General features: G+C 38.7%; 1 protein-coding gene across 1 annotated transcript in view; it reads left to right on the top strand.

Moving 5' to 3' along the window:
• The window catches only part of cirsr (corepressor of RBPJ and splicing regulator), a 27,809-nt gene extending 13,960 nt beyond the window's left edge, over positions 1-13,849 (top strand). Inside the window, exons 7-10 of the mRNA XM_078403971.1 lie at positions 1,280-1,397; positions 5,404-5,510; positions 7,774-7,859; positions 12,855-13,849. Coding sequence (XP_078260097.1) covers positions 1,280-1,397; positions 5,404-5,510; positions 7,774-7,859; positions 12,855-13,404 — 861 coding nt within the window. The 3' untranslated portion in view covers positions 13,405-13,849. The remainder of the gene's footprint in view (positions 1-1,279; positions 1,398-5,403; positions 5,511-7,773; positions 7,860-12,854) is intronic.

Here is a 13,849-nt window from a genome sequence, read left to right as displayed (position 1 = left end):
CATTCACCCACCGCCCTCTGTGTGAAAAAGTTACCCCTCGGATTCCTATTAAATCTTTTCCCCTTCACCTTGAACCTATGTCCTCTGGTCCTCGATTCCCCTTCTCTGGGTAAAAGACTCTGTGCATCCACCCGATCCATTCCTCTTGTGATTTTGTAGACATCTATAAGATCTCCCCTCATCCTCCTACGCTCCATGGAATAGAGACCCAGCCGACTCAACCTCCCCTGATAGCTCACACCCTCTAGTCCTGGCAACATCCTCAAACCTTTTTTGAACCCTTTCAAGCTTGACAATATCTTTCCTATAACATGATGCCTAGAACTGAACACAATATTCTAAATGCGGTCTCACCAACATCTTATACAACTGTAACATGACCTCCCAACTTCTATACTCAATACTCTGACTGATGAAGGCCAAAAGCCTTTTTGACCACCTTATCTACCTGCGATTCGACCTTCAAGGAACCATGCACTTGTACTCCTAGATCCCTCTGCTCTACAACACTACCCAGAGGCCTACTATGTTAGGTCCTGTGTTAGATCCTGCCCTTGTTCGACGTCCCAAAATGCAACACCTCACACTTCTCTGTATTAAATTCCATCAACCATTCCTCCGCCCACCTGGCCAATCGATCCAGATCCTGGTGCATGGCTCAGTCGGTTCATTTCTTTGGATTTGGATGGGTTAAAGGCATGTCTGTGTTTGACCACTTTATATGGAATTGGAATGCTTAATGGTGACGATTGAAAATGTTTCTCATTTCCTTGAGGATGTAGCCCGACAGCAGCATGAAAATAAATAAATTAAAGTATCAGAAATTTAGAAAGTGTTGGTGAATAGTGTTATAAGGAAGGTAGGTCAGAAATCATTTTTGGTTCAGAATTGACTTGTGCTGTTTTATTAAAATACATATAAAATTACCAAGGCCATTTTCAGTTCTGTAATAAAGACTGGGATTTGATGTTCATGTTGCTATTCTATGCAATGCAATTTATTTATTCATCAATGCTGCATGGGTCAATTGGAAGTTGCTTTCATGACCCAGATTCTCAAAAGTCGAAATATTAATTTTCATTCCACTTCAAGCTCCTCCCCCTGATTACCCCACAAAATAAATATTAATACGTTGCTTCAGTGCCCCAAATAGTGTTTTACTGCCTTGCTTTATTTGGAAAGTATACACTCAATTTGTGAATGAGGCTAGGTCTGAGCGAGAATACTGTTTTAATCACTTTATGCCTTTGACTAATAACATTGGGCTCTTCCTGTCTAGGTGCGGAATGTTAGGTGCATTAAGTGTCATAAATGGGGTCATGTAAATACAGACCGTGAATGTCCATTATTTGGACTCTCTGGAATCAATGCAAGCTCAGTTTCGACAGATGGTGCAGGTCAGTATAACACATTAAAAACAGATGTTTGAACTTGTGTCATGTTCATTTATTTTTGATCTGGAAAGAGGAACAGCACAATTGCCGTGGCCGGTACCAAAGTACCTAACCAAAGTGTCTTATAAATTTGTAACATAACCTCGTGACTGTATACTCGAAGACTCAACCAATCAATGCAAGCATTACATATGCAGTCTTTACCCCTCTATGTTCTTTTTGGCAGCAATGGAGCAAGACCCCTAGATCCTTCTGTACATCAATGTAGTGAAGGGTCCGGCCATCAACTATACTCTCCTCTTACATTTGATGACCAAAGTGTAACACCTCACACCTGCCCTAATTAAACTTGATTTGTCATTTCTCTGTCTATTTCTGTAACTGACCTGTGTCCTTTGGCAATCTTCACTGTCTGCAAATCCACCAGTTTTTGTGTAATCTACAAACTTACTAATTAATCCATCTATCTTTTTGTCAGTCATTTATACATATCACAAACATCAGTGGCCTCACCACTGATCCCTGCGGAACATTGCTGTTCACTGACCTCCAGCTAGAATTGCACCCTTCCACCACTACCCACTGTTCACTGTTGGTAGGCCAGTTCTGAATCCAAAGTACCAAGTCACTGTGGACCCCTTGCATTTAATGTTCTGGGGAAAAAAATTCCAAAACATTTTCCTTCATTCTAGTCCTGTTTAAATTATTTCCTACATCCACTGTGCTTTTTATTGCACCTCTTAAAGCATTCTGACATGTTTTTAATAAGTACTATCAAATGGAAATGTTTCTTCTGTCTCTTCCGCTTCCGCGAAAAACAATTATATGAAAAACTAAACTTAAATCGTATGCAGTTATTCATTATGTTATACATCCACGCTATATTCCAGCAGGCTCCAGGTACAAAACAGTAAACAAATTGGAGAATAAAATTAGTTTGCAAGTTATTTTTCTGGAATTGCTTGCCCCTTAAATTGTTCTAGTATTCTAAATGGATTCATTATCATCTCATCAACGTCATATTGGTTTTATTTTTCCAAAGTACCCAGCAGATAGACCATATAATAGAATCTTCATCTAAAAATATGTACATAATTTCAGTAAGTGTTCAACAAATTAGGATTTAATTAATTTGAAGCTGTAATTTAATTCTAGTTCTGGGCAAACTTTTAATTTGACAGCAAACACAATGCCGTCCATAATGTTTGGGACAAAGACCCATCATTTATTCATTTGCCTCTGTACTCCACAATTTGAGATTTGTAATAGAAAATATCACATGTGGTTAAAGTGCACATTGTCAGATTCTAATAAAGGCCATTTTTATACATTTTGGTTTCACCATGTAGAAATCACAGCAGTGTTTATACATAGTCCCCCCATGTCAGGGCACCAAAATGTTTGGGACACAGCAATGTCATGTAAATGAAAGTAGCCATGTTTAGTATTTTGGTGCATATCCTTTGCATGTAATGATTGCTTGAAGTCTGCGATTCATGGACATCACCAGTTGCTGGGGGTCTTCTCTGGTGATGCTCTGCCAGGCCTGTATTGCAGCCATCTTTAGCTGATGCTTGTTTTGGGGGCTAGTCCCCTTCAATGTTCTCTTCAGCATATAAAAGGCATGCTCAATTGCGTCCAGATCGGGTGATTGACTTGGCCACTCAAGAATTGACCATTTTTAGCTTTGAAAAACTCCTTTGTTGCTTTAGCAGTATGTTTTGTATCATTGTCTTGTTGTAGAATGAACTGCTGGCCAATGAGTTTTGAGGCATTTGTTTGAACTTGAGCAGATAGGATTTGTCTATACACTTCAGAATTCATTATGCTACTACCATCAGCAGTTGTAACATCAATGAAGATAAGTGAGCCACTACCTTCAGCAGCCATACGTGCCCAGGCCATAACACCCCCACCACCGTGTTTCATGGATGAGGTGGTATACTTTGGATCTTGGCCAGTTCCTTGTCTTTTCCCCATACTTTGCTCTTGCCATCACTCTGATGTAAGTTAATCTTCATCTCATCTGTCCACAAGACCTTTTTTCAGAACTGTGGTTGCTCTTTTAAGTACTTCTTGGCAAACTGTAACCTCGCCATCCTATTTTTGCGGGTAACCAGTGGCTTGCATCTTGCAGTGTAGCCTCTGTATTTCTGTTCATGAAGTCTTCTACGGACAGTGGTCATTGACAAATCCACACCTGACTCCTGAAGAGTATTTTTGATCTGTCGGACAGGTGTTTGGGGATTTTTTTAAATTACAGAGGGAATTCTTCTGTCATCAGCTGTGGAGGTCTTCCTTGGCCTACCAGTCCCTTTGCGATTAGTAAGCTCACCAGTGATGTTCCAAACAGTTGATTTTGGTAAGCCTAAGGTTTGGCTGATGTCTCTAACAGTTTTATTCTTGTTTCTCACAACTTTGGTCCTCATGTTGATAAACAGCAATAAAAGTTTCCAAAGGTGATGGAAAGACCAAGTGTTGAGAGCTCTCTTATACCTGCATTAAGGATGCAATTAAACACACCAGAGGAATTACAAATGCCTGTGAAGCCATGTGTCCCAAACATTATGATGCCCTGAAATGGGGGGACTATGTACAAACACTGCTATAATTTCTACATGGTGAAACCAAAATGTATAAAAATGGCCTTTAATAAAATCTGACAATGTGCACTTTAACCACATGTGATTTTTTTTCTATTACAAATCTCAAAATGTGGAGTACAGAGGCAAATAAATAAATGATGGGTCTTTGCCCCAAACATTATGGATGGCACTGTATTTTAATTACAGCCATGTGTGGATGGGTACAGTATATATCTTTAGCTTGCAGTTTAATTTCTATTTTGAAAGCAAATTCATTGTATCACTGGTAGTTTGAGAACGCAACTCACTTCATGGTAACAGATTATTGGAACGTGTCACTGCACAGATTAGATATATTAATAATTGAGGAACTGTTAATTCCTTCAAGATAATCAAAAGATTATATTATTATTGAGATCTAACATTCTTTAACCAATTATCTGCATAACTATTGAATTATCACAAACAAATCTAATAGGATTAAATTTTAATCACTGTCTGCAGAATTGGTCGGTTGATTTCAAAAAGAAAACTATTAATGCTACAAATTTAAATATACTACAATTAGCATCTTTCCATAGGAAATTAGCTAGGTTTTCTGTTTGTGTGACTGTTCTATGATATTTGCTGAAATTGTATTTAGGGAAATATGTTAAATTCAGCAGTGGGAATACCTGTGACATAAATCACAATCAAATTCTTCTGACATTGATTGTGATTGCAAAAAGGAAGGGTGGATGTCAGCTAAAGTGGACAACTGGAGAGGAAATTGATAGAAATAGAATAAGGGAATTTAAAAAAACTTGTGTTTACATATAAAAACATTTTTTTCATGCATGCTTATTTGATGATGTTTGTACCTTAATCTAGTATTCTGTATAATCATAAAACTGGGGCCGGCAACACAGTTGGGAATTCCCATCACAGCGGGGTTGGGAATTCACAACTGCGGGATATTTTGGTCTCAGAAATGCGGCTGTTTCAAGTCTAGTGAAAATTAAATATTTCATTGTTGCTCAATAGTTTCCCAAAAATAAATAATTAGCCTTCATTTGTACAGCCCCTGAACATGTGCATCGGGAGTTTTTGTCTCTGCAGCTGCACCACATGTCATGCAGCAACAATTTTACAGAAAAACAGCTGATCGCATGAACAATAGAAAATCACAGAAGTGATTTATCGTGACGATTTTTTAAAACTAACCACCAAACTGATTTTGTTTGTGATAGAGAATAGGGCTGCACATTACGGAAACAGACCCTTCGACCCAAATTGTCCATACGGACTAAGATGGCGTTCTGTGTTAATCCCATTTGCCAGTATTGGGCCAATTTCCTCTAATCCATCCCTATCAATATTTATCCAAATGTGAAATACCAACTAAAACTCGACAAACAAAAACATTAAGCGTTGTTTTTAAACAGGTCCGTCAATGCACCCCACAGAGCTGATGGCAGAGATGAGGAACAGTGGATTTGCACTGAAACAGAGTGTATTGGGGAAGAAATTAATTCCAAATGACCCATCACAGGTAACCTGTATTTCCGAAGCTAATATGACAATGATATTTTAGCAGAAAATCAAGTTGGGTTCAATAATGAAATTGTTCGATTGTTGAATATTTTACTGAGACTGCAATAGCTTTTACATAAGCTTAAAAAAAACATGAAATAATTTAATTCTTAATTCGGCTTAGGTTCATTATTGTTACATTTACTGAGGTACAGTGAAAAGCTTTGTTTTGTATGCTATCCAATCAGATCAGATACTTAACATACTTAAGAGGGCGGCACGGAGGCGCAGCGGTAGAGTTGCTGCCTTACAGCGAATGCAGCACCGGAGACTCGGGTTCGGTCCTGACTACGGGTGCTGTACTGTATGGAGTTTGAACGTTCTCCCCGTGACCTGCGTGGGTTTTCTCCGAGATCTTCGGTTTCCTCCCACACTCCAAAGACGTACAGGTTTTTAGGTTAATTGGCTGGGCAAATGTAAAATTTGTCCCTAGTGGGTGTAGGATAGTGTTAATGTGCAGGGATCGCTGGGCGGCGCGGACCCGGTGGGCCGAAGGGCCTGTTTCTGCGCTGTATCTAAATCTAAATACAATCAAGTCAAACTTAAGTACAATAGATAGAGCAAAGAGGAAGATGCAGTGTGTAGAATATAATCCTCAGTATTGCAGTGCATCGATTCCATAGACAAAGTCTAATATCCACAATGGGTTAGAGGTGAATCGGACAATACTTAGCTTCTGGAATGACCGTTGAGAAGCCTGATATAAGAGAGACTTTTTGAATCTTCCATTATGGGAGAAGTAAATCTTCCATTCTGGGAGAAGTAACCATTCTAGCTGTTGAGGATTTTGAAAAGTGATCTTCCTCAAATGTTCGGAATTCTCCAGTCCAGGAGATTGTTTGGCTGACTTGTTGAGTTCCCTCAAAAAGGGGATTGATAGATTTTTGGGTATTAAGGAATTCAAATGTTTTGGGGATAGTACAGGAAAATGGTGCTGAAGTAGAAAATCGACAGTGACCTTGTAGAAAGATCGAGCAGGCTTAAAGGATAACTTGTGTCCGGATGGAAATTGTGAGATAACATTTTGGGTTTGCACAGGCACAGTGTTTTTAAAGCGTAAAGCTCCTTGATTTGGTTTATTGTGACCTCTTCTCTATTGAGTTGCAATTTCAGACGAGAAGCAGACAGCTGAGCTCACCAGTCCCCTGCCTTTCAACCACAACGTGGTTCCTGCCTCAACCCTCCGAAGCAAAGTCAATTCCCAGCTGATCATTGAGGGCTTTTCAAATTATGTGGTTGGAACTACCCCAGAATGGCGTCATGCAAGAGAACTCCAGAATTCACACCAGAAACAGATAGGCCAAGGAGTTGACTCTACAATTTTCACTTAACAATCTTGACTACACCCGAACTGCCCTTAGTTGGTAATATTGTTTATAAATCTTGTATAGATTTTACAATAATTATAATTAATTTGGATGATAACATTATGTATTTATTTGGAAATTTGTCTCTAGGTTAGTTTTTAATTAAAACAATTTTCATTGTAGCTCTATAGAGTCTATGAAAATTGTTACTAGGTAGATAAGATTTGTGCTTTTAGATATCTTTCAGTGAATTGAAACATAGAAACATAGAAAATAGGTGCAGGAGTAGGCCATTTGGCCCTTCGAGCCAGCATCGCCATTCAATGTGATCATGGCTGATCATCTGCAACCAGTACCCCGTTCCTGCCTTCTCCCCATATCCCTTGATTCCGCTAGCCCCAAGAGCTCCTACTCTCTTTTGAATGCATCCAGCGAATCGGCCTCCACTGCCTTCTGAGGCAGAAAATTCCACAAATTCACAACTCTCTGGGTGAAAAAGCTTTTCCTCATCTCAGTTCTAAATGGCCTACCCCTTATTCTTAAACTGTGGCCCCTGGTTCTGGATTCCCCCAATATCGGGAACATGTTTCCTGCATCAAGGTTGTCCAATCCCTTAATAATTTTATATGCTTCTACAAGATCCCCTCTCATCCTTCTAAATTCCAGTAAATACAAGCCCAGTGGTTCCATTCTTTCATCATATGACAGTCCCGCCATCCCGGGAATTAACCTCGTGAACGTACGCTGCGCTCCCTCAATAGCAAGAATGTCCTTCCTCAAATTAGGAGACCAAAACTCCACCCAATACTCCAGGTGTGGTTCTCACCAGGGCCTTGTACAACTGCAGAAGGACCTCTTTGCTCCTATACTCACTGTCTTTTTTCACTAAAATGTAATTTTGGCATTTATTTTTAGGAATACATAGCAAGTGAAGAAGATGATGATCCCGAGGTAGAGTTTTTAAAGTCTCTATCTACTAAACAGAAACAGAAGCTTTTGAGGTATGTTGTTTCAAGAATTTGTCATTGCTGATGGTAAATTGCTTTCTTTAAGGGGATTCACAAAAAATATTTAAGGCAGCAGTTTTACCTTTCTTGGTTTAATCCTGGAAATAAATTAAAACTTGTGAGATTTTTCATAACAATTGAATATGACTGGAATTAATTGCACTTTGGTTTATGTAAAGGTAGGAAAATGCAATTTATTTGAAGCTTGTCTTCCCATTCTTCCATCTAGACCTTCTGCATTTTCAATGAATATTCTACCCTGCTTGGTATATTCACATTTATATTCAGCAATTTTTTATTGAAAAAAATCAATGTGGTAATGTCCTCATCATATGTCATCAACAATTATGCCAACCCACTTTTATATTGCATGGGTTATATAAACAAGCATTGTATGCATCCAGGCTAGGAGAAACACTCACAACATACTAATGAAGGAATTGACTTATTGATCTCCTGTTGTCCTTAAGAATGTTATAGCCAACCAAGTATTTTTGTCATCGCTGTCATAATATAGGAAACACCACAGCTAATTTTTGTACAGTAAGCCACCGTAAAATGCAGTCTGATATTAAACAAATTCCTCTTTAACCACGATTCCATGGCTCTTGCCACAGCAGGGCTTGGAGGTTTGGATAAAAAGATTTTTGATCCGCTTGGTACATGTATTCTTGATACAAACAAGTCTTGGGGGTACGTTAAAGTGTGAGATAGAAAATTAATTGATCTGAGTGAGTCATCAATACTCCAAGAAAATACTGAAGTAAACAAGATGAGCAGCCATTTTAAAAGATGCACTCACTCTTCCATGTACTCTGCTCATTAGATTCACTTTACACATGATTTATATTAAATCTTTATTTTAAGTATCTTCTTGATCACCACTGGATATTTTTATTTTGACAAAACCACAGGAAAGAACAAAGAGATTTGGAAATCCAAATTTGAAACTTACCAGAAACTGATGGACAGGGGGTTGGAGTACTGGGATAAGGCGTAGGATGCCAGAATACAAAGGAGTGCAAGTTGTACTATAGTATTTTTAATCTCTGGTTAGACCAGATCAATTGTATTGCATTTATTTCTGGGCACGTCAGCTCAGGAAGGATATTTGGGTTTTGGGTTAGTACAGTGCAGATTTACCAGAATTGTACTAGGATATTAATTATACCAAAACTATATGCATGAACTTTGCATGTAATTCATTGAGTATAGAGTTTTAGAAGCTATTTAAAGGAAATGAAAATTGAAACGTTCCCCAAGTTCCTTTCCTGAAGAAGCAGAAGATGGCATTAAATTTGAACTTGGCTGTTTAGGAGAGTTGGAAAGTTTTCTTTATGCAAAGTGTACGGAAATAGGATGTCTCTTAAAAAATATATATCAAGCCTTGGCCAATTGAAAATTTCATGCACGATTATTTTTATGTAAGATTACTGAGGGGAAATGATATGAGACCGGGTACATGCAAACCAGTGCATTAATTGAATGGTTTCGCTATGTTTAAGCACCTAGTTGTCTCCTGCATTACAGTGTAAGTGGGTGTATCCAAATGAATTTGTAACAGTCTGCAAATTTTGCATTCTAGAGTCAAGAAAATGTAATGGATAAATTATGTTGCCTTGCAGAACCATTACACACTGTTAATCTTTGCATTTTTTTTTCTGCTTCCGTATAGTCATACGCATCTTTATTGCTTGTTTCAGTTCACATTCATGTTTCCTTGCTAACTAAATGTAGTTTAAAGAGGGAATTTGGACATAGCAAGACAAGGCTGTAGAGTAAAACTTTAGAAAAAGCAAAGATCTTCTCAATAAGCCTTTAATAATAGTTTAACAAGCTGCAACATGGCTCTCTTCATGAAAATGCACGAATATAGTTTCAGAAGGATGCATTTTCTTTACTAATAACCAATCTATACTTAAAACATCAAAGCAATTGTATTATGTGGAAAATTCACCATTTATACTCATTGGATATTTATCAAACTAAAAAGAGTTTATTGGCATCATTGCAGCTTTGTATTGCTGAGTTTTAGTTGTAACCCACCCAGTCTCGCAGTATAATGCTGGAAAAGATATTTCACATCTATTGAGGAATATTATATATTTGAACATGAGAAAAGACGAATTATTCTCAGTGCACAAAGAAAATTTTAGATTTATTGTCAGTAAAGATTTGCTATCAGTGTCCGAACTCCATAAGTGATCCATAAGTTTATAAGCTACCGTGATCTTCCACTGAACCTCCACTGTTGATTGATATTTCTGGTAAGACACAAAGCTGTGCATTATTTCAGGAAGCTTTTTATTATCACTGAAGCTACAAGAATATGAGATTTTTTTAAAAGTCACTGTCCACATAGTTATGGGAAGATGATCTTACAGCTACAACTAGGAATTGCAAAAATATGTTTTCTCTTAATCATTTGAAGAAGGAACATAATGGAATGGCTGGAAAAGCTTTTGAAAAAAAAAAGAATTATCAGGTAATTCTGGTTTACGTTGGAACCTGTATCTAGAAATATCCAGCAGAGGGAGTTTCAAGAATGAAAAAGAATGAGATTTTCCAAAAATAGGAATTTGTTTCTTATTTTCTTTAAAGGGTCTTTATATATGTTTTTCACTCATCCTTTGCAATTTTCTACTGTCCCCACACCCTGCTTCAGGTTCTTCTCTCCCTTTTAATATCCACCTTTCTTTCACCATTTAATATTTTGTTCCATGGTACCATTTTCTGATAGTAAATCCCCATAATTAGGTCTTCTAATGGGGAATGCTTCAGTCCAAGGTAGCTACACTTCGGAACCAAAGTCAACTCAATCCTCAGCAGTCGAACTGCAGTGTGTAGCCAAACTTTTTGTGTGCTAAGGTGGTAAACTCCAAGTTGTTGTTGATTCATTCAATTCAGTACATGTGTATATAATGGGGGCAGTCTTTAGCTGTCCTCATCATGTAGCTCTGCCTCAAAGTAAAGGTTCACAGCAAAATTCTGAAGAAATATGGAGCACCTACCACATCCTGGGTCGCTACATCTAGGAAAAGGCGTTTTGATGATGCAATTCACCTTCAGTACTTTGGCACAACCTTTGAATGATTATTAGTTTATTGTTGCATGTATCTGAGATACAGTGAAAAACTTTGTTTTGCCTGCTGTCGAGACAAAGCACTGGAAGGATAGTGAGCTAATGTTGGGAGGGATGTGTTGGAGTCTGAAGTCTGAAGAAGGGTCTCGACCCAAAACGTCACCCATTCCTTCTCTCCCGAGATGCTGCCTGACCCGCTGAGTTACTCCAGCATTTTGTGTCTACCTTTGAGCTAATGTTGGTGTCCTTTCTCAGGCTACCACCTCTTGCATTGAGTAAAACACACAATACTGGAATAATTGTATTACCACCGCGGGACGTTTCAGCGCCCGGTGCGGGGACTGTGCGGGTCGGTCGGGGACGAGCTGTCTGTCCGTGGGCGTGGGGAAGAGAGTGGAAGTTTTGTTGCCTCCATCACAGTGAGGGGGTGTTTGGAGTCACTGTGATGGACGTTTGTGTTGGGGTTATGTGTCTTGTGTTCTTTTTTTTCTATGACTGCTATGTAGTTTCGTTCGGTACTTCGGTACCGAACGACAAATAAAGCTCTGTTATACCTGTTATACTGTTATTCAGTGGGTCAAGCAGCATCTGTGGAGGGGATGGATAGTTGATATTTCTTCAGATTGAGTCATTGATTACACACTTGTTAAACAGGCACTCTCTTGAAATCTTTTATGGGAAGTGATCAGACAGAAGAAAAGATTCGAGGATGTGCTCAAACCTTGTGGGGCGGGGAGTAGGGGGATTAAGACCCTGGGAAATTTTGGCCATGTCTATTCAAAATGGCAAATAATCTCTCTGGATAGTATTGAGAACCTAGAGTATGTGCATAGGAAACGCACAGAAGTATGGTGTAAACAGTAGAAGGAGGACACCTCTTCCCAAACCATTCATATGCCTGCCCCATCTGTCAAGCACTGCCCTGCTTTGGAAGTGTATGTGGCTCCCATCTTGACTTCATCAGTTCACAAAAGCAGAATGGAAACAAGTTATCCTTTTCACAAGTCATGTCTTAGAAGGTGGCCCAATCTATTGTTTACAATTTTTGAACCATCTTATAGATCAGCAGCCTAATGTTAAACGGATCATTTGCTGACATCAAAACTGAGCACTAGAGGAATTTGATGGTCAACAAAGTTGATTTTCATTGCATGGTTAAAAGCTACAAAATGTCTTTAAGAACGTAGAACAGGGAACAGTACAGCGCAGGATCAAGTCCTTTGTCTCTCAGCCTGTGCTGAACATGTTGCCGACTTAACCTCCTGTGCCTTCACACACCATAGACCTCCATTCCCTGCATATCCATGTGCTTGTCTCAAAGCCTCTTAATTGCCACTATTGTATCTGCTTCCAACACCCATCCCTGGCAACTTGTTGCAGTTAACCACCACTCTCTGTGGTTAAAAAATATATAAACTTCCCTCCCTCAACCTTAAAGTTATGCCTTCTAGTCTTTGACATTTCCAACCTGGGAAAAAGGGTCTGATTGTCTACCCTATCCGTACCTCTCATATTTGTATGTACTCCTATCAGGTCTCCCCTCAAACTCTGATGCTCCTGAGAAAATGATCCGTTCATCCAGCCTCTCTTTATAGCTACTAACCTCTAATCCAGGCAGCATTCTAGTAAACCTCTTCTGTACCCTCTCCACAGCTTCCACTTTGTATTTTGAAAAGTGTAATATTGATTATGGGGATAATGTGTGTTGTAAGAAAGTGCACCTCAAGCATTCATAATGATCAGATGGCAAGCATATTCCTAACAGGGTATTTCTTTGCACACATTACAATCTTTTGCCTTTTTTTTTATTTCTACATGCCCAAAAGTAAGCAAGTGCTGACAAAATATTCTTCAATTATATTTTTCAAGAGGTTTTAAATAAAATATCTAATCTAACTTCTGTATAGGAAACTTGATCATCTTGAAAAAAAGAAAAAGCGAGAGAAGAAAAAGCAGAAAAAGAAAAGCAAACACATGAAAAAAGAAAGCAGTCCACCCACCACCAGCTCTTCCAGCGACAGTGATTCTGAAATTGAAAAGAAAGAAAGTCGTAGCAAAAATAAACATTTAAAGGGGGGAAGGGATTCTTCATCGGGCAATAAAAGTAGCTTTGAAAAACATAGAGAAATTCATAAACAAAAACTCGACAAAACCTATTCAAGCAGTTATTTCAAGCCTGAAGATGAGGACGTTGAAGTTCATGGCAAGAGTCACAGAAGTAAAGGTAAAAAAGGCAGTCAACATAGCAGCAGAAGTGACAGGAAGCGAAATGATCGGAGCAGAAGTCGTAGCAGAGATGCAGGTGGAAGGACAGAAGAAAAAGAAAGGGATTGTTCAAATTACAGGAGAGAAAAGTACTCTGATGAAAAAGATGTGAGTAGAAGCCAGAGCATACATAGCAAGGGCAAGATTGGAAGTATCGGGTACACATCAGGGGATGCAAGGCAGAGGAAGTGAGGCAAAAGGAAGGCAGAGACTCGCATGGTACTTGGACGAGAAGCAAAACCAGTAACAATAAAGGGTGGGATATGTCATAAAAGTATGATGACAGAATCTGAGGTCTGCGAACTGAATAAATAATTTTCTATTGTAAATACCGAAAACACTGGAAATGCTCATCAGGCCAGACTGCATCTGTGGGGTGAGAAACAGCTAACATTTCAGGTAGATGCCATTTCTGATGAAATGTTGTATTTGCTTTTCTCTCCATAGGTGCTATGGATCTACTGGGCATTTTCTGTGTTGATTTCAGATTTTCAGCATGTGCAGTTATTTGCTTTTAATTGAATTTTCAATTCTCTAATTGTAATTGAGATGATTTATGTGGAAATTTCTGATTCTTTTCGAACGTTATTTCATAATTTGTCTCAAAAAAACTTTTGCCGACTTTGTATTCATTTGT

The sequence above is a fragment of the Rhinoraja longicauda genome, chromosome 8 (genome assembly GCF_053455715.1).
Source record: "Rhinoraja longicauda isolate Sanriku21f chromosome 8, sRhiLon1.1, whole genome shotgun sequence".
Taxonomy (NCBI): domain Eukaryota; kingdom Metazoa; phylum Chordata; class Chondrichthyes; order Rajiformes; family Arhynchobatidae; genus Rhinoraja; species Rhinoraja longicauda.
Note: the sequence above shows the minus strand (reverse complement) of the source record. Positions and strands in the feature narration are given on the sequence as shown.